General features: G+C 40.0%; 1 protein-coding gene across 11 annotated transcripts in view; it reads right to left on the reverse strand.

The window, feature by feature from the left end:
* The window catches only part of KATNAL2 (katanin catalytic subunit A1 like 2), a 187,362-nt gene that overhangs the window by 67,567 nt on the left and 97,457 nt on the right, over positions 1-22,338 (reverse strand). For 9 of the 11 annotated variants that reach the window (XM_072605207.1, XM_072605203.1, XM_072605196.1 and 6 more), the window contains one exon: positions 13,684-13,754. In XM_072605207.1, the coding sequence (XP_072461308.1) occupies positions 13,684-13,754 (71 nt within the window). Of the gene's footprint in view, positions 1-9,667; positions 9,686-13,683; positions 13,755-16,862; positions 16,971-22,338 lie in introns of those variants that run through there. The other 2 variants (XM_072605201.1, XM_072605205.1) reach the window with 2 other exon arrangements.

The raw sequence follows: 22,338 nt of genomic DNA on the forward strand, positions 1-22,338 counted from the left end.
AAATGCTGCTTCCCAGCCTCACGGCTTTGGGCGGGGGCAGGGCTGCTGTTCAGTGTGAGATTAAGTTCAGGTGCTCAGGTCAGGGCAGGGCCGCCTCATGGGCTCCGTTCCCTCAGGGGGTTTATGCAGAGACCTTCAACAATGGATCCAGGGTCTTGCCTGCTTGGGGAGCCCCGGTCTCTTCCCACCTCCACTGCTGCCTCCTGAGGGGGCCTGAGTTATGGGGGTACCCCACTGCCCTCTCGACCCGCCAAAGAGACCCTCTCACCGACCCTTGTCACCTGTGGGTGGAGGGACCCGCGCAGCTGCTGGAGATTCCGTCCCTGAAGCCTGCTTGGATCTGCTCCTTTTGTTGCTGTGCCGCTGAGGCAGGGTTGGGCTCTGCTCCGGGTCCGGGGAGCGAGGGACCTTTTGCGAGAGGTTTTCAGGCTCTCTGGAGCAGAAATCTCGTCCGCTCCATTCTGTGGCTTCTGCTGCTCCAGAATTCGCCAGTGGTTCTTTTTTTTACAGGTATTTTATGGGCAGTGGGTTCGGAGGTAGCATATGTGTGTCTTTCTACTCCGCCATCTTGGCTCTGCCCCCTCTAAATCACTATTGATTAGAGAGATGCAAGTCAAAACAGCTCTGAGGTACCACATCACACCTATCAGATTGGCTAACATGACAAAACAGGAAGATGATAAATGTTGAAGAAGATGTGGCAGAGTTGGAACACTAATTCATTGTTGGTGGAGTTGTGGGTTGATCCAACCATCCTGGAGAGCAATTTGGAACTATGGGCAAAGGACTATAAAGATGCGCATACCCTTTGACCCAGCAATATCACTTCTAGGACTATATGTCAAAGAGACCATAAAAATGGGAAAAATACCCACATGTACAAAAATATTTATAGCAGCTCCTTTTGTGGTGGCCAAGAACTGAAATTCAGAGGAATGCCCATCAATTGGGGAAAGGCTGAACAAGTTGTAATATATGAATGTAATGGAGTATGACTGTGCTATAAGAAATTATGAACAGATAGACTTCAGAAAAACCTGGAAAGACATATGAACTGATGCTGAGTGAAATGAGCAGATCCAGAAAAAAATTATACACAGTGATAGTCACAGTGTGTGAGGATTGTTTCTGATAGACTTAGCCTTTCACAGCAACGCAAGAACCTAAAACATTTCCAAAGGACTCTTGATGCAAAATGCCATCCACATCCAGAGAAAGAACTATGGAACTGGAATGCAGAATGAAGCAGTCTATTTTCTCTTTTGTTATGTTTTGTTTTGATTTTTCTCATGGTTTCTTCCATTCATTTTAAGTCTTCTATGCAACATGACTAATGTGAAAAAGTGTTTAATAAGAATGTATGTGTAGAACCCATATAAGACTGCATACCATCTTGAGGAGGGAACGGGGAGGGAGAAGGAGAAAATTTAAAACATATGGAAATGATTGTTGAAAACTGAAAAAAATTAATTTTAAAAATTAATTAATTTAAAAAAAAAAAAAGCAAAAGACAGTCTCTGCTCTCCAAAAGTTCACAATCTAAAAGGGGATATGAATAAAAAAATATGCATAAACAAGACATAGATAGGAAAGGTAGAAAATAATTACCAGAGGAAAGGCACTAGAATTAAGCTAGGAAAAGCTTCTTGAAGAAGATGGAATTTTAGATAGGACTTAAAGGAAGACAGGAAAGACTGTAGCCAGAGGCAGATGAGTGAACATTCCAGGCAAGGAAAACAGTCAGAGAAAATGCCTGGAATCGAGAGTTAGAGTGTCTTGTTTGTGGAATAGTAAGAAGGTCAATGCTACTGGACTGAAGAAAATGCAGTGGAGGGTAAGGGTAAAAAGACTGGAAAAGAAGGAGGGAGCAGGTTATGAAGGACTTTGAGCACCACCGGATTTTGTATTTAATTCTGAAGTTTACTGGGTTGAGGGGTAGGAAGATGTGTGAGACGTGGTCAGACCTGTGCTTTGGGAAAATCACTTTGGTGGCTGACTGGACGATGGCCTGGAGTTGGAGAGAGACTTGAGGCAGGCAGACCCTCCACTATTCCAAGCATGAGAAGATGAGGGCCTGTACCATAATCAGAAAGAAGGGGACAAATAGAAAAGACTCTACAAAGGTAAAATGTCAGAATCTGGGAAAACAAAAAATGGGGGGTGGGGATGATACCTAGATTGTGAGTCTGGGGAATTGGGAGGATGTTCTTGTCCTCTGCAATAATAGAGAAATTTGGAAAGGGTGCGGTGGGGTGCACAGAGTTTTAGGGGAAAGATAATGAGTTCTGTTTTGGACATGTTGAGTTTAAGATGACTACTGGATATCCAGTTCAAGGTGTCCAAAAGGTAATTGGAGATGCAAGATCTGCCATATATCTCTACTTTGTTGAATAGCCTAGGTTTTTAAAGGACTGTTTCCTTTGACTGTTTCCAAAACAGCAAATGAATCTACTCTCAAAGGACAAAAATTTGCTTCAGCTGTGATTCTTTAAAAGCCCATGACTAAAGGCAACTCTAAAACCCTTTGCACAATAATGGGAATAAATGTAGAACTTCCCCTAGTGACTGCTTTGACAGAAACAACACTCATCTAGATATGTAAGTTCTGGTAAATTTGTGGGTTTTTTTTAAAAAGTCAATCACATAGGTTTCTGTAATAAAAATTTTTTTATATAATTATCAGTATTTAGAATCTTAACTGGAGATTCTCTACAGAAAAAAAAGTATTCAGTGTAAAGTCTAATACTGCCCATAGTAGAGAGCATTACAAACAAAAAATATTTCTCAAGTTTCTGAAAGCCAAGTGCCTTTTTAGTTTCTTTCTATATATGTACTTTGCAGCTGGGAGACATGGGAGAAGGGAGAAGCTTCCTCTCTTAACATGCCTTTTCAGGCAGGGCTACTTCACTGAAATTTGGAAGACTGCTGTTTATAATGTAGCAGATACTATTTTTCTGTTAAAGCTACTACGTACAAATGTAATCATTTTAAGTGTCATTACAAATGACACAGTACATTTAAGTATCATTACAAATGACCCTATATGTTTCCTTATTTTACCAAATAGTCTAACTATTCAGGAGCTTTCTAAAGTCAGGGAGTCAGTCAATAAGGATTTATCAAGCACTTACTATGTGCAAGGTACTGTTCTAAGCAGTGTGAATACAAAGAAAGGCAAAGACATTCCACCCGTCAATAGGGCTCACAATTTAATAAGGAAGATGAGATGCAAACGACTATGTACAAATACTATATATGTGGGGGAAACTGGAGATAATCAACATAGAGAAAGCACCAGTATTAAGGAGAATTGGAAAAGGCTTCCTGTAGAAGGTGGGATTTTAGCTGGACCTTGAAGGAAGCCAAGGAAGCTAGGAGGTGGAGATGAGAAAGAAGAGCATTCAAGCGGGGAGGGGGAAAGGGAGAGATGAAAATGTATAATCAGAAATGTTCCAGGAATAGCAAGGGGACCAGTGTCATTAGATCACACAATAAACCATGGGGAGTAAGGTGTAAGAAGACTGGAAAAGTAGAAAGTGGTGAGGTTGCAAAGGGTTTTGAATGCCAGAAGATTTTATACTGGATGTGAAAGGGAACTACTAGAATTTGTTTAAGAGGGAGGTGACATGGTCTGACTTGCATTGTAGGAAAATTAATTTGATAGCTGAGAGGAGGATGACCTGAAATGGGAGAGATTTGAGGTAGGGAAATCAACTGGCAGGCTATTACAATAATCCAGGTATAAGATGATAAGAAAAGGGACCAGGATGCTGGCATGGTGGCTATAGTGTCAGAGGAGAAAGGGGGGCATGTAGGAGAGATGTTATAAAGGTAAAATCAACAGAATTTGAAAATAGATTGGATATGGGGGAGGAGGGGGAGTGAGAGAAAATGAGGATTCAAAGGCTGTGAACCTGAGTGACTAGGAAGGTAGTGGTACCTTCAACTATAATAGAGAAGTCTAGAAAGGGGAGAAGACAGAGTTTCTTTTGGACATGTTGAGTTTAAGTTTTCCATGGAACATGCAGTTTGAGATGTCTAGTAAACAGCTGGTGATGCAAGCCTGAAGGTTAGGAAAGACGTTAAGGCTGAATGAGTAAATCTGAGAATCATCAGCATAGAGATGATAATTCAATCCATGCAAGCTGATGAGATCAAGTGAAATAGTACAAAGAAATGAAGAGGGCTCAGGATTGGGTCTTAGAGGACATTTGCATGAGTGGCCATGACCTGGATGAAAATATAGCAAAGGAAACTGAGAAATGATCTGACAGATAGAACAAGGATAGGAAGGTGTCACAGAAATCTATTGGCAAGATTAAGGAGAAGAGGGTGATCAACAGTGTCAAAGGCTGCAGACAGGGCAAAAATGATGAGGACTGAAAAAAAGTCTTTAGATTTAACATCAAGAGATTATTGGTAACTTTGGACAAAAGTTTCTGTTGAACAATGAAGTCAGAAGCTAGACTTTGGAAAGTTAAGAAAGGAATGAGAGAAAAGGAAGTTGGTGGCATCAATTATAGATGGCCTTCTCAAGGAGTTTAGCCAAGAAAGGGAGGATATATACAAAGATTGCCTTGTTTCAGTAAGAGCCCTGTGGTGATTACATATCATAAAGGGATAGTGGAGAGAACTGTAGTCAACACAGTTCCATGATTTTTTTAGCACAAGAGTAGCATCAAAGCCAGTAAATTGTGAGAATAATCCAAGCCTCAGCCTTGGCAGGGCAAGATCAACAATAAGGTAAGAAGTCAAGGGATTAGAGAGAAGAGGACAGTGTTAAATTGAATTGGTTCACCAAGAGGTCAAGATGGGGAAAAGAGAAGAGTGTTCAGGTAGAAAAGAACTGAGAGTTCAGAGAACTGGAGGTCATAGTGAGGATGAAAAACAGCATTTGCAAGCAAAGTGAATGACAACAGATTATGACCAAATAAGGGAATTTCAGAGTTCATGGACACATATGATGGTGATAGGAAGGTCAAGGGTTATGACCATCTTTGTGTGCAGCTGAGGTAGGATGGAAGAGTAGGTTATGTGAAATGAATAAGTTCGGGAACTGTAAGGTTAGGGTACTTGGTGGAGTTTCAATATATATGCTGAAGTGCCCTACCATGAGGGAAGAAAGTGGGGAGAAAACTGTGAGCCAGTCACTGAAGTTATTGAGGAAAAAAGAGAGTGTCCTGGAGTTCAGTAGACAACTACCATAATTGTGACTGGATATACCTGGAAACGAAATGTTTGGTGACTTCCTAAATCAATACTGGTCATTATTACCATCTTACAAATAAAGAAACTGAGGCACAGAGTTTTGTTGGTTTTTTTCATTGAATTATTTTGTTTTCAGTGTTCAACAATCACTTCCATATATCTTAGATTTTTTTTCCACTCCCTCCCTTTTATTTCCCCCTCCCTCTCCACGCCCTCCCTGAGATGGTGTACAGTCTTATATGGGTTCTATACATACATTCCTATTAAATGCATGTTGCACAGAAGGATTAAAATGAATGGGGGAAACCATAAAACAAAACAAACCATAACATAATGCAAAAGAAAATGGTCTGTTTCTGTCTGCAATCCAATTCCTTAGTTCTTTCTCTGCATGTGGAAGGCGTTTTGCCTCAAGAGTCCATTGGAAATTTTTAAAGTCCATGTATTTCAATGAAGTACTAAGTCTACCGGAAAAATTCCTCACACACTGTGGTTGTTGCTGTACGCAAAGTTCTCCTGATTCTGCTCCTTTCACTCAGCATAAGTTCATATAAGTCTTTCCAGCCTTCTCTGAAGTCTTCCTGTTCATCATTTCTCACAGTACAATAGTATTCTATTACATTCATATACCACAATTTGTTCAGCCATTCCCCAATTGATGGACATCCCCTTGATTTCCAATTTTTGGCCACCACAAAGAGAGCTGCTACAAATATTTTTGTACATGTGAGACCCTTTCCCATTTCTATGATCTCTTTGGGATAGAATCCCAGAAGCAACATTGCTGGGTCAAAGGGTATGCACATTTTTGTAGCCCTTTGGGCAAAGTTCCAAATTGCTCTCCAGAATGGTTGACCAGCTCACAGCTCCACCAACAATGAATTAGTGTTCCAACTCTCCCACATCTTCTCCAACATTTATCATCTTTCTGTTTTGTCATGTTAGCCAATCTGAGAGGTGTGATGTGGTACCTCAGAGCTGTTTTGACTTGCATCTCTCTAATCAATAGTGATTTAGAGCATTTTTTCATATGCTTATAGATAGCTTTAATTTCTTCCTCTGAAAATTCCCTGTTCATATCCTTTGACCATTTATCAGTTGGGGAATGACTTACATTCTTATACATTTGACTCAGTTCTCTATATATTTTAGAAATGACGTCTTTATCACAGATACTATTTGCAAAAATTCTTTCCCAGTTTTCTGCTTCCCTCCTAATCTTGGTTGCACTGGGCTTGTTTGTGCAAAAACTTTTCAATTTAATGTAATCAAAATTATCCATTTCGCACTTCATAAAGTTCATAATGTTCTCTGTCTCTTGCTGGGTCATACATTTCTCCATTCTCCATAGATTTGAAAAATACACTATTCCCTGCTCCCCTAATTTGTTTACAGTATCAATCTTCACACCTAGATTTTGTTGATTTTCTTGAGGGTACATGAAAGACATAAGTGAATCTGATTAAACGTACTGATTTCTTGGATGCCAGTTCAACAATAAATCAGCTTAAAGAAATTCCTTCAAAGGAGGAAGCTGGGCATAGCAAAAAGAACACTGAGCTCAGAAGCTGGCTAGCTGCGTGACTGTAAACTTCGTTTAACCTTTCTGGGCCTCAGTTTCCTCATCTGTAAAAGTGAGAGGTTATGATCTTTAAGGTCTCTTTCAGCTCTAACTTTCTGTAATTCTTGGACTCAACCAATGAAATTTTTTTCCCTACTACTGTTGTAGGACTTGAATTCCTGGCTAGCTGATGACTTTTTGGCAAAGGAAGAGAATGTGGTTTCATAAATCTTCTTCCTTCAAAGACCCAGCCCAAGCCCCATTTCCTTCATGAAGATTTCCCTGACTGCTCCTGCCCACAATAACCATTCCCTTTTCTTTGATTATAAATCCTCCTAGTAACCTCTTCCCCTCCACCTTTATTTTTCTCATTTTTCTTAACTTTCCTGATTTACTTATCCTGCCTCTCTACAAAGCCTATATTTTGGTTTTCACCTCCATGGCCCTATTCATTTGTCAGTTTCCATCAGGTTTCTGGAAAAATTGTCCCCAGTAATCCTGCATTTTGTCATGCTAATGATGTAAGGGTATCCTCCAGTGGTGAAAAAGATAACTGCAGAGGATGGGAAGGATCTGGGTTTTGTTTTGTTTTTAAGCACCAGGTCTTTTGGAAATGGTTTCTTAGACCTCACTGTTGCCCAAAAGTAGTTATTGCTATTTTTGTCTTTCATTGTATCCCCATGGCTTGGCACAGTGACTGGAAAAGACTATCCGCTTCATCAATGCTTGTCAACTGCCCACCTGCCTGTGTATCCATCCTTCTAGTGCTTTTTTCTGGTTGTTTGTGAAAACAGTTCATGAGCAAGGTCCAGATTTTTTGTTTGTCATATCACAATAAGTTCTGTGCATGTAATAGGAGCTCAATGGACAGATAGCTATTGTACATAGGACACAACACCTAACTAAGACTAAGGGCAAATACAAATGCTAAAATTAGCACAGAAAATGATTTTGTCTTCTCTTTAGTGAGGCTGAGCTACTTGATTTACCTTAATCTGAACCTAGCCCCCAGGGCACAGCTAAGCTGGCAAAGAACTGGACTTGAGGTAGGGTAATAGGTTAATTTCACCGAACTAAACTGACTTAATAACACATTTTCCTTTTTAAAAAGCACTTTGGAAACCTTGAAGCACTATATAAATGCGAACTATCACTAATATTACTGTGCTAATAGAGTATTCCTCAGAGGTGGCGAGGATTTCAGCACAGAAGAAAATTAAAGAGTCCCACCCAAGACCCTCCTTCTCTTTGAAGGCTTCCTTGCCAGGCCAAACCAGTCATCTCCACCTCTTCTAAACTCTCACAGCACCATAGTGGTATTTGTTATTACTCATTTGGCACCTATCTCATAAACTCTCTGTTATCCTTATTGAAATTTACATCTGTACTGTCACAAAACAATAACAATAACATTTGTCTAGTGTTCTAAGATTTACAAAGGACTCTCCAAATTATCTCTTCTAATATAAAAATGTCAAAAGTGTGACTCTCCAACAAGTTGTAGTCTCCGTCAGGTCAGAAATCATTCAACTCAATAAACATTTAGTAGGGTCTATTAGTATGAGTCATAGTGCTAAGGTCCAGACTTTAAGAAACAAAACAAAACAGCCTTCAAAGAGCATACATGCTGAGGAGATGTCATTCAGTCTTATTTTTGAAGAGGACCAATGACCTCAAGGGTGGTCTTGACCTGTACGTGAATTGGACTTCAGGCAAAACTGCACAAAGTCATCCTCACTTTCTCGTGCAGAGTCATCAAAGTCCAGTGGCAAGACAAAAAGCAGGATGACTTGCGATGGCCTGGGATGCAGTGAATGATCTTCCATGTCTGATCAAGTGCAAATACTTCCACAGTGCCTGCTTCAGCTGCCTTCATGGCTGTTGGAATAAACTGCCCTTATCTGTTCATTCTTCCAGGGGAAGTCTTCACATACTTGGGGGAGACATCCCCCTAACTCACCAATGGAGGCCCTCAAACTGGTTTAGCTCATCTGCTGAGATGATTTTACCAGGGTAAATCACAGCCTCTTGGAATCACATGTGAGAGTTAGGTGAAAGGTGGATGAGCATTCCTGAAAAGGGCTCAGCAAACCCTCACACTAGAGGTACTAGTCCTCCTCAACATCCCCATAAGCCATATACAAAAGAAATCCCCCTTTCTCCCATGCCATCCCCAACAAGAGGACATCCAATCTCTGCTTGAACACCTGAAAGCAGGGTGAATTCACCACCCCTCCACATAGTCCATTCTACTTCCAGACAGCTTTAATGGGTAGGAAAATTTTCTTGAACTCAAGTCTATATTTCCCTCTGCAATTTCTACTCACAGCTCTTGGTTCTACCCTAAAGCCAAAGGGAGCAAGTATAATCCCTCACTTATTTCACAAGTACTTGAAGGCAGTTATTTTGGACCCTAAGTCTTCTCTTCTCCTGGGTAATGGAATGGACTCTAGGGTAAGTGGATACAATATATACAAATGGTAATTTGTATACAAGGCAATTTGTGGAGGAAGACAGCACTGACCACTCAGAGTGGGTGTGGGAGGAGGTCAGAAAAGGCTTCACACAGTGGTAGGAATTGAGCCAATGAGGTTAAAAGTTCAGAGACAGAGGTAAGAAGGGATTGCATTCCAGGCATAAGATAAGAGATGGAATGTCAAGTTTGATTGGCTGGTGTTTTTTGTCCTTGGTACTCAAGGAGGACAAATTTGACAGTATTATGTCAGGGTCAGTGTACAATGTATCCAGCTATGGCTGATCTGACCAACGTGAGTTCAGAAGTGTCTGCCACAGGTAGGGTACAAATACTCATGAACATTTGGAGTGCACATGTCTAAATTTGGGCATCTCTCTTTTGTTGAGCTACTGTAATTCTACTTTGCTTACAGAACACAGCACCTTCTTTGATACAGGTATCACACCATGCTGGATGGTCCTGTGTCGGTGTCTCCCATGTCAAATTTAGAAAACAGCTAGTAGTCAGTGTGGCTAGAACACAGAGAATGAGAAATCAAGTTAGAAAGGGAAGTGGGAGCCTGATTGTGGAAAGCTTTAAATGCTTGCCCAGGAGTTTGTATTTTATCCCAGAGACTCTAAGGGGAACCACTGAAATATCTGATCACGTATTCTGACATAGTCAAAATATCTTCAGAAGATGATTCTGGCATCTGAATGGAAGATGGAATGGGGAGACTGGATAAAGGGAAACCAAATAGAAGGCTCTTCCTCTTTACTTCAAAGATGGAGAGGGATAAGGTGATGATAGACTGAAATAGGAGGCCTGGTAAGTGGAGGGAAATAAGTGGATGTGTTAAGTGTCATGGAAGCAGAATTAGAAAGAACTGGCAATTAACTGTCTGGATATGAAAGGCAATAGAGATAAAAGAGTCAACTACTCCTCCATTTTACCTAGGCTATGGAGATCTTGTAATCACCAAGTATTCCACTTCCATGGGAAACTCTGAAAGTCTTCTATGTGATTATAGCCTTTTACCATTCCATCCTTCCCTATGCCTTATGGCCCCTAAACTTGTTCTTTATCCTTACCAAAACTGACAGTCCTTCCAACCCTCAGTTCTTTCCCTTCCACTATATATTCACCTTCCCTTGCCTATCTTGATCCTCTGTTGATCTAGCTCAACTTTACACTGTCCTCTCCTCTTGAATCCCTTGTTCCCTATCTTATCATTGATCATACCTTGGTTCACTCTCACAACCTGCCTTCATGCCTATTCACATACTGCTGAAAAGAGTTGCAAAAAAAAATCAAGAAACTGCTAATTGGGCTTTGCTACGAATTTATTTTATATGATCTTAGCTGAGCCCTCAGTGAAGAAAGGTAATCTTTTAGATCTTCCTAATTGATTTACTCTCCCACTCACTACAGAGGCTATTTAAAACCTTTTTATCTCTCCTCAAACCACCCCTTCTCTCCTATCCCTAAAAAGCTGAAGTAATTAGTCAAGAACTTCTTCTTCTTCCCCTCTCATTTTGCATAATTCAGATGTCTTCCCTCACTATTTCCTACTTCATCTTTTTTTCAGGTCAAGGCAAACTTCCCTATGTCCATCCTTAATCTTACACCATCTTCTCAAGTAGACTGTCCCCTCAATCAGCCCCATTCTCTTCCTAATCTTCAATCTCTTTCTACTAACTTACCTTACACACCCATATCTTCTCCATCTTTAAAAAAAAGCTCTCCCATGATCTAACCATCCCTGCTACCTATCATCTTTGGCCTTGTTGGCTAAACTAATTGAGAAAGTTATGTATACTGAGAACTTCCAATTCCTCTCGTGTCACTCTCTCCTAATCCCTCTGCAAAATGGCTTCTGACCTTATCATTCCATTGAAACTGTTCTCTGCAAAGTCATTAGTGATCTCTTAATTGCCAAATCCAACGGCCTTTTCTTAATACTCAGCCTTATTGATCTTTCTGCTGCCTCTGACGTGGTCAATCACTCTCCTGGATATTTTCTCCTCTCTTATTTTTGTGACACTGCTCTCTCCTGTCCTGTTTCACTGTTCTTGTTCAGTGTTCTTTGTTGGGTCTCCAGGTTATGCTCACTAACCATGGATGTCTTCCAACATGCTGGCCTGGTCCCTCTTCCTCCTCCGTACCAGGGGTTCTTAACCTGGGGTCCATCAACTTTGTTTTTAAGAATTTTGAGTACTGTATTTCAATATAATTGGTTTCCTTTATGATCCTCTGTATTTAATTATTTGAATTTTAAAATATTATTTTCTGAGAAGGAATCCATAGAGCTCACCAGATAGCTAAATGGGTTCATGATACAATAGAGAGTATATACTATCTCATGTGATGGTGATGATCATTTTTAAGCAAATGATTCCCAAATTTATCTAATATACATATACACACACATACTTATACATATAAACATATACACATACATACACACATACATATATCTTTCCCTTACCTATCTTGAGCTCCAGTCTCCCATCACCAACTGCTTTTGAACTGGATGTGCCTTAAGCATCTCAAAAGCAACATGTCCTCAACCTCTTCACAACCCCAACCTTCCTTTGTTGCAAACTTGCCAATTAATGTCAAGAGCACCACGATCCTCCCAGCCTCTTAGTTTTACAACCTTAACATCATCTTCAACTCTTCCCTTGCACTCACTCCACATATCTGATTTGCTGACAAGTTTTGCTGTTTCTCTCTTCTCATTATATCCATTTCTCTGCACTCATACAGCTACACAACCCCTCACCCTGAAACAGGCTCTCATCACCTCCCTCCTGAACCATGGTAATGCCTCAAATCTCTTCCCACCCTAATCCAAAGTGATTTTTCCAAAGCTCGGACCTGACATTATGGACAGTGTCTCCATGTTAACCTCCAGGATCACATATAAAATCCTCTGTTTGGCATTTAAAGTCCCTTACACTGCCCCCTTCCAGTCTTCTTAACTTTAGTCTCTTCTTCATGCTTTATGACTTTTTTTGGAGGGGAAAGGCAAGGCAATTAGGGTTAAGTGACTTGTCTGCAATCACACAGCCAGTAATTTTGTGAGGCTGGATTTGAACTCAGGTCCTCCTGACTCCAAGGCTGGTGATCTATTTACTGTGCCACCTAGCCGCCCCTTTTTTCATGCTTTATGATTCAGCAACACTGCCTTTCTCTCTCTCTTTTCATATACACGCACACACATACACACATATATACATACACATATACATATATATGTAGCAATATGCTGGCTTTATAACTCTGAATTAATCTAACTACTTCCTTATATGTACCCAACAGTCCAGTAAAAATTGGACTACTCAGTGTTGTCTAAGTTTGCCCTGCTTCAATGAATTGAATTGCATTAAGTCTGCTCACACCTTTCGCAACCTCTGGAATGTACTTCTCTCTCCTTCCTACTCTCTCCTTCCATCTACTGAATTTTGGCCATCCCTCAAGGCCTGTCTCCAATGCCCGCTGCTTCATGTAAGCCTTCCCACCAGCTGGAAGTGATCTCTTTCTCCTCAGATCTCTCACAGAACTCTGATAGTGCCTCATTCACACACTTCTGCTTACTCCATTCTGCATTATAATTTATTGCTTATATGCCTTACCTCCCCTTTTGTTGTTGTTGCTTAGTCCTTTTGTGCCTGGCCCTTTTTGTGACCCCATTTGGCATTTTCTTGGGAAAGTTATTGGAATGTTTTGCCATTTCCTTTTCTAGCTCATTTTACAGATGAGGAAACTGAGGCCAACAGGGTTAAGTGACTTGCCCAGAGTCACATAGCTAGTAAGTGTGTCTCAGCAAAGTGTCTGAGGCCACATTTGAACTCAGGTGTTCCTGACTCCAAGCCCAGTGCTCTATCTGCTACGCCACCCAGCTATCTTTATCTCCTGGAAATTCCTTGAGGGAAGCATATATTTTTCTGCATCTTTATTTCTCCCATAATGGCGACACTATTGTGCCCTGCACATCAGAAAAACATTTACTTATTGGAATTAGAAAACAGAGCCAACAGAGGACACATGAATCACAGAGAGAAGAATAGGATAGATGAATAAATAGAATATTATCGTTTACGGAATGGGACAATAGCAGTAGATTGGGTTAGATTGTTCAGAGTCATGGAGCTAGTTAAAAACAGATATGGGGATGTGAGGTAGAGGAGGGGTGTAAGAATGGCTATGGGACTAGAACCCTGATTTGCTAAATTCTCTAGTTTCGTGCTAATTACAGATAAAACTGGTCAGGGAAGGAAAATGAACAGTTAGTTCATGGTCTGGGTAGGCCTTTTAAATGTTTATAAGGGATATGACAAGGAAAAATAATTATCTAAATGAAGGGAGAAAAGGGAAGTAAAGCAAGAGGAGAATGAACAGGTATAGGTAATCTTAGATATTAGATATATATATGCATGTATTTAATATAACATACCCTTCCTGCGTTAAATAATGCAAAATCAAAATGAGGAGATTTTTTCGGCGAGCTTCTGCCCTCATTTCACCCTGTAAACAAAGAGGGAAATTTAGATGAGATGGAGGTGAGACATTACACATTCTTTTTACAACAATAAGTACTTGAAGGCAGACATAACCTGTCAAAAACAAGCATGATTTAAGAGGGAGAAAGTGATTTACAATCTCAATTGCTTTCCATTCTGACTTCCTTCTTCAAGCTGCCTTTTTGATTGTAAACTTAAGGTACAATGATTTAAATTAGAAACACAATTTACTAGTTGAACTTCCTACTGAAAAGCTAATTGGGCTTTTATCGCAGGGAGTTCGTGAAAAGACACAACTACGATTGGGACTGAGTGAAGGCCAGAAGAGCAGCAAGAAATGCATAACCAGGAGCCAGAAATAAGACCTGCTGTGGGAGGCATTTACCTGTGCCTGCTTCTTGTGCTCACTTGGGACTCTATCACTCCCTACATAAGTATAAGGTAGCATTCCAGGAAATCATTTAGGATTCTGGAAGGACCCTTGGAGGTTTTTGACCTCAATTCATAGATGAGGAAACTGAGAACAAAGAGGTTCCATAACTTGCTAATCACGGGAATAGTGTAAGATGCAGGGCTGGAATTTAAACTAGGTCCTCTGCCTAATTAGAAATGGTATCTGGAATGTTCACAAATATTACAGTAAATGCTATAAAAGGAAAATTCTTAAAAAGCAGACTCTTCTCATTGACTTTAATAATTGTGCAAATTTGGAACTTTTATTCATAATGTTAATGCACAGCTACATTTAGTTCATAGATTTAGAGCTGAAAGATACCAGGGGTTTTTAACCTAGGATCCATGGATTTCAAGGGGTCCCTGGATGGATTTCAGGAGGCCTGTGAATTGAGTTTTTTAATATTTTCATAACTGAATTTCAAGATAATGGGTTCAGTAATGGGTTTCTTTGTAACCCTATTTTATTTGTGCATTTAAAAACATTCTGAGGTGGGGTCAACAGTCTTCACCAGATTGCCAGAGGGGTTTTATGACACAAATAGATTAAGAATCCCTTGATCTAGACCAATCCCCTCATTTTACAGATGAGGAAACTGAGACCCAGAGAGTGGAAATGCCCCAGGTGACATAGCTAGTAAATAGCATAAGGTAGAATTTGAACTCAGCTCCTGTGACACCAAATCTATGGTTCTTTCCATTTTACCACCCTGCCTACTTCTGAGGGATGGACCAAGTTTATAACCAGTATGCAAAATACTTAGGAACTGAGTTTAACTACTTTATGGTCAGGCTTCATTGCTACCCCCAAAAATGTCATTTTCCTAGTTCAATTATCAGTCTTATCTATCGTACTTGGTTCTGACTGAGCTGGGAACCATCCAAAAATCAAATAAACACACCTTCAAAGGATAAGGATATGCTACTATCCAGGCTACTTGAAAGATGTGCTTCAGGCAATTCACAACAAGGGGTTCCAAAATATGATCAACAACTTCTCAAAATAACTACTTGGAAAGAATCACCACTGGTTTGTATGTCTAAGTTCCAGCATGTTGTTTGTTTCTTAAGGGAAAATTACTTTGCCATCACAGCTAGCACAAAAGGTTTTCAAATAGAATAAAAACGAGGTCACTTAATATAGTGCTTGAATCACAAATCCTCTCTAATCCTTTGTAAATTGTAATTAAACATTTTTGGTCTAAGTTTGTCCTGCCAGGACAATTTCTGCCATGACTTGTATGCCAGGAAGAAACTCACTTAAGGAAGGAAGTATGTGTCATCTGAAAGCTTCCTATTTTAACTAGTTATTTTTGCTTACCAGGTGTTAAACTCAGTTGATTCTAAATGAATGAATGAATAAGCATTTATTATGCACTAACGAGGTACTGGGCATTTGGCTAAATACTGGGCATTCAAATACAAAAAAAGAAACAGTCCCTGCCCTCAGAGTTTATATTCTGATAGGGGATTTGTGTCCAGAAAAAGGTGAAGCCATGAGGATGATGAGTGGCATCTGAGTCAGTCAGCCTGTCTGTCTGTCTTCACACACACACACCACCACAATATGGCTTGGGGTTCCCAGAAGTCCTGGTTGCTAATCTGTCAGGGTTCTATCAGGTAACCCCGAGAAGAGCCTAGTCCTGAGTCGGTGGTGGATCTCCCAATTATCAGTTAACTAGTAGATATCAATTAACTTTTAAAAAGGGCATTTGCTTCAAAAATACAGCACAAAAGGTTGGTTCTGTGGCCCAAACCAAGTGCATACTATGTCCTTGCACACACAAAGGCCCTGGGAAAGTGAGCTCCAATTTAAAATACAAAGGAAGTAAGGCACTTGATTAGGTCAGGGGCAGGCAGAGATTGTCTATACATGCTCTCTGCCTACACTTCTAAGACTGAAATCAAGTAGGCCTCTCTCTGCATGTGTCCGGCCCACACTAGCCAGTTCCTTTCCCTCACCCCGCAGCATAGGTATAAACAAAATTGATTCAAGCTAATTTGGGGCAGAAATGCATTAACACTGGCTGGGGGTGTGGTACAGAAAAGGCCTCAGGTAGCACTAGAGCTGAGAATAGAAAACAAAAACACCTAGAGATTTAAAGAGGTAGAGAGATGAGGAGAGGCACTTTCCAGGCACAGGGGACAGTCAGTCAGTGCAAAGGTAGACAGAAGCATCATGTATGAGGTCCAGCAAGAAGATGAGAAGACTGCAGAATATGAGAAAGGAAATATGTGTAACAAAGCCGGAAAAGTACAATAGGGTTGGGTTGTAACAAGTTTTTACTTGATCTGAAGGTGACAAGAGTTTATTGGAGTTTATTGAGTAGAGAAGTACCAAGACCAGACAAGATTTAGAAAAATCACATTGAGAAGAGAGGTGAGAAAGAGAGATCAGTTAGAAGACTATGGCAATAGTCCAGGTGAGGGGGGCCTGAATGGAAGTGGTGGCTGTGTGAATGTAGCAAGGGATATAGGTGTGAGAGATGGCAAGATATCTGGGGCAAGGGAGGGTGAGGACTCAAGGCTAAACACTGATAGTCTGGAAGGATTATGTTGCCCTCAACAAAAAGGAAATTTGGAAAAGCTAAGTGGGGGGGGGGGGGGGGGTGTGCTAAGTGAGTTCTTTTTTGGACCCTGAATACAAGATGCCTCTAACCAGTCTGAAATGTTCAGAAAACAGCTAGTATCACAGGGCAGTGAATGCAGGCTGATCGGTTTCATCAGGCTGATGCGGAGCTGGGTTTTTTCATAGTTCTTCAAGAGGCTGTGGAAACAAATAACCAACTCTGAGGTTTATTCATTTGTTGATGTTGCTCATGCTGAGCCTGTAAAATATCACCCCCAGAGCAATGCTGATGAATCAGCTGGTGAAAATCTTGGTGGTAGGTCCCAGCCAAACACATTGGGGAAGGGCTGGTAAATGCCCAGACAAAATTCCTGCATTAGCCTAAGAAATTATCTTAATATGCTTGCTGAATGTTACAAGAATTGCAGCAACAGAATATAGACATATTCTATAAAGAATATAGAATTTAATCTCATAGAATATAGTATACTTCCTATACTGTTGAGTGTACTGCAAATCCAATTAGTTGATTTCACTTATCACACACACACAAACACACACACACACATTCAACACTATACAGAATCATAATTATTATGAAGGCGTTACATTATCAATGAAGCCCAGGGTCAGAGAGCTAGAGCAAGAGGGGACCTCAAAATCCATTTGATTTTTGTTCACCCTTTTCATATTATAGATGGGGAAAAAGTGAACAGCGTGTCACTCCTGGTGGGCAACTAGGTGTTGCAGGGAAGAGAGTTCCTGGCCTGAAGTCAGGAAGACTCATTTTCCTGAGTTCAAATTCCAGCTCAGACACTTACTGACTGTGACACCCTAGGCAAGTCACTAATCCTCTTTGCCTTGGTTTCCTCATCTATAAAGTGAGCTGAAGAAGGAAATGGCAAACCATTCCAGTTTCTTTGCCAAGAAAACCCCAAATGAGGTCACAAAGAGTTGGTCAACAACTCAAAATAGACTCAATAAATATTAATCCCAGATATTTTACATACCTCCTAGGCTAAACATTTTAATAGCAGGCCTTGACATCCTTCATATTTCTCATCCTTATATACACACATATTATGGGTATCTGAAACTACCACCCAGATTTTGCCTTCTTCCTGCTTTACCCATCTCTTCTATAACAAGGTTATTTAAAAGATAACAATGACACACAATGCCAGCACCAGCACTCCTCCCACTCTTTACCAGATGTAGGGTGATCGTACAGTCAGTTCAAAGGGCCTACAGATAGTACATTCTCTCCCACAATGCAAAACAACTTGCCCATAGTCACCAATCCAGATAGTCTTAGTAAGAAGGGTCTGGAGTTCACTCTGCAGGCCTCCAAATTTGTCTCAGGGCATTTTATTTTGAATAATAGATCATCAGGAATGCAATAGGCACATTTAATAACAAAAAATACCTTAAGCTAACATTGATAAACTGGTGCACCAAATCCCAGTCAACTTGAAAATAAAATTGTGAGAATACAGAGCTCATGCAATTAATAGCCCAACATATGACATCTCCTCCCCACTGTTATTCCTAACAGAAACACAGTATGGTGTTAGTACCATTCTGGCCTCTGGCTCTAGGTCCCATACACTGTGGGCATATTTCCAATCCATTCTCCGCTGTCATAAGATGGAAGAGGACAAGTCCTGTATAGCTAGCAGGAAAATCTCATGGCAAAAAAGTTATATGGGAGAGGCCTGCAGCAGAACAGAAGTCTGACCCCGAATAAATGGAAGGAAAATTGTACTCTCTACAGTAATTGGGAAATTAAGAAGAGGGGTGGATGTGGGAGAAAAGGCAGTGAGTTCTGTTTTGGAATACTGCATTTGTGATGCCCATGACACATCCAGTCTGAAATGTCTACTAGGCAGGTGGTGATGTGGCTCTGGAGCTCAGGTGATATAGTCTAAAATCCTAACTGATGGAGTAACTGAATCTGAAGTAGTTCCCAAGTCACAAAGCTGGTAACAACAGCAGAGGCAGGTTTCTGAACCCAGCTTCCTTAATCCCCAATCTTATGGGTAAGGGCGAGTCCCCATAACCTAGGTGTTATCCTTGACTCCTCATTCTTTCTCACCTCTGTATCTAATCTGTTGTCAAATTCTGTCAGTTTTACCTTCCTAACATCTCTTGTATTTATTTATCTTCCCTTCTCTCAATGTTGCCGACCTCCTGGTCCAGATTCTCATCACCTCACACCTGGACTAGTGCAAAGGCCTGCTGGTTGGTATTCTTGCCATAAATCTCTCCCCACTGCAGCCCATTCTCCACTCACCTGTCAAATTAATCTGACCACACTCCCCCCGCCCCATTCAATAAACTATAGTGGTTCCCAATACCTCCAGGATAAAATATTAAATCCTCCATTTGCCTTTAGAAGTCCTTCCTAACATGAACCCCTCCCACCATTCCAACCCTCTTACCTCTTCCTTATTCCCTACTACATATTCTGTGACTCAGTGACACTGTCCTCCTTCTCACACTAGACACTTTGGTCATTTTGGTTAGCTGTCTCCAATACAAGGAATTCTCCATATTTCTGTCTCCAGACGTCTCTGGATTTCTTCAGGTCCCAGCTAAAATTCTACCTTTTACAAGAAGCCTTGAATTAAAATGATCCTGCAACAAACATCTATTACTTTTGATATTATTGGGGTTTTGTCTCCCTCTTCTGGGTCCCATTTGTATTTGAACTCAGGTGACAGGATAGGTATCCAGGAATGACATAGCACCAGGAATCAACCTCACTCACTTGGCTGCTTAAAGTCCTCCCAGATATCCCATTTCCATTTCTCAGAGCTACCTAAGGTCCTTTCCAGTTAAGACTCAAACTTTTGAATATAGACATTTGGCATGGCTGTGAATTAACTTTTTTGCACTGTGCCTTCTATCATAAGCAGGGTTTGAGGCACTTTATGCTCCCTTAGCCCATTTCTGGCACTCCTACTAGGTATTCTTCCAGTGTTTACTTCGGTGCATCTGGTTCCTACCTGCCTAGTACAATACTAATCCCATTTCTTCTTCAGTTCATTTAACTTTCTTCTTTTTCCAGGGCTATGGCACATATTATATTCTATCCTTCCTCATCTATGGATGACATCATCAGGGGTTAAGCAGATAAAATACTGCTTTTCACTTTGAGACTGGGGTCGTACCCCCTGTTATTTTCTGTTTCAGAAACCCACTTCTTGTGCCAGTTTGTCTTGGTTCATTCTGATAACAAAAGTAATTACAGGTCTAACCTTTGAATCCCCAAAATAAATGTTTATTAGGGACCCAAATATTACTGCATATATAATCATATATCTATATATTTACATATATAGATATCTGATTTATTGACATGTGATACACATAAATATCAAGGAGCATTTATCAAGTTTCTGCTCTGTAACACTGTGCTAGGCATTGGGGATACAAGGATAAAAGTGAAGCCATTCCTTATCACCTAAGTGCTTGCTTACATTATATAAAGATAGATAGGCTCATAGTACAAACATATATACTGTCCACCTAGTGTTGGAAAACTATCACTACAGTAAACATGGGATAGAGTAGAACAAGTATATTACCCAAGTAGTGTTGAGACAGCATCACTCATCTAGTGTTGGATTTTTTGTTTGTTTGTTCAGAGTTTTTCCGCAAGGCAATTGGGTTTGAATGACAAAGCCAGCAAGTATCAAGTGTCTAAGGACAGATTTGAACTCAGACCCTCCCTGACTCACCTAGTGTTGTAAGGTGGTACTGTCTGGTGTAGGCTCGTCCTTAGACTAGATGGTCTTTCCCAGATGGTCCTTAGACTAAGAATTCTATATACCTATCCTAGACTATGGTTTATCTGTAATTAGATAAGTAATCAATTATCAAACAAGCATTTGTTGACTACTATGTGCTAGACATTGTTCTAAGTACTAGAAATGCAAAGAAAAAGGTTCCTTACAATTAAGAATCTCTAAATGTTGAAGAATTTTTTTCCTTGCTATTTTCTTATTGGCAATTAACTTCATTCCAAGGAACTACTGGCTATGGAACTTCAAAGGACTGGTGACACAATCTCATAGGAGGCTAATATACAGCATATCAAAAAAAGTTAATAAATCCTAAAAAATTTCTGAGATGAGAAATCTTTGGAAAATGTTTTTAAAATATTATATATGTGTAAGTGTATATACATATATAAATATATGGTGAACATTCTTTGTAATGAATGGTTATAGCACTGTCCAACTAAGTGATTTCTGACAGTCCATCTAGCCTACAATCACTCATTTAAATCTTTGTTCCATAAAATTATCTTAAGTAGTTACTTAAAATGTACACACACACACACACACACACACACACACACACACACAATAACATCAACACAAGTGTTTGGATTTCATTTATTCAACAAACATTTCCTTACTATTCCAATCCTCATTGATTTTCTTCTTCTCTCCACTAGAGTGGGTTCCCCATCCGCAGGCTCCCCACCCCTAATCTAGACTATAGGAATCCCTTATTCATATAAACTAGAAAGGAATTGTAAATTGAATGAATTGGCATTTGTCATAAAATTCTATCACTTAATGCGTTGAAATTTTGATTTGCTTTACTTATGGTGCCATCTAGTGGAATATAAGGAAAACACTTTCATGTACTTATTCCAATAATTTGATGACAGTTCTTTAAATTACTTACAACTTAAATTCTTCTTATGCCATAAAGAAGGACCATGTCCCTTACAGGATCAAGTCCTTTTTTTAAAATGACAAAAAATTGAAGAGGAAGAATCAGGAGGGAAGGGATGAGTTTGATAGCCTGATTTAAAATGACTAACTCCTCCCACCCTTGGCTCTACCTATAAAAATACAATCTACTTTTCAAGGTTCAACTGATGTCACAGCCTCCAGGAAGTCTCCCCTGATGCTACCAGACATAAGGAATCTCTTCTTTTTATATATCTGTCTTCTGACACTTCATACTTTCTGTCTGGTGTTATAGTTATTTATGGGCATAGCTCACCTCTCTATCTAGACTATAATCTCCTTGAATACTCATCACATCTAGTATATTGATTTGCTTTACTGAGTAGGATGGTTCTATAAATAACTTCTTGAAGAAAATGAATCAATGGAAATTGACACTGAGATATGTTAAGTGACTTGCCCAAGGTTACACAGCTAATTATTAGTTGTACTAGAACTAGAACTCAAATCTCCTTATTCCCAGTTCAGTGTTCCTTCCATTAGAGCATGTTGGTTTTCCCCACCCACCCAAAACTAAGATTGTTTTTTAATTTGTCTACAGTCATTTTACAGCTATGGTTACCTAGTAATTAGTCTTCAGATAATGTGAAGTAACAAATGAGTATTGTTTTAAAATTCCTCCATCAACCCTGGAGACTGTGATTTGATTTATGTCTTTTACTTTTTACACCACTTGCAATTTCCTGATAATATAAATGGAAGGTAATAAAAGAAAACAGTTAAAAACAAAACTGACATCACCACTTCATCTAATAGGGCATGTAACATTCTGTATCCATGCTCCCCCAATTTTGTAC

Source organism: Notamacropus eugenii, chromosome 4, assembly GCF_028372415.1.
Source record: "Notamacropus eugenii isolate mMacEug1 chromosome 4, mMacEug1.pri_v2, whole genome shotgun sequence".
Taxonomy (NCBI): Eukaryota; Metazoa; Chordata; class Mammalia; order Diprotodontia; family Macropodidae; genus Notamacropus; species Notamacropus eugenii.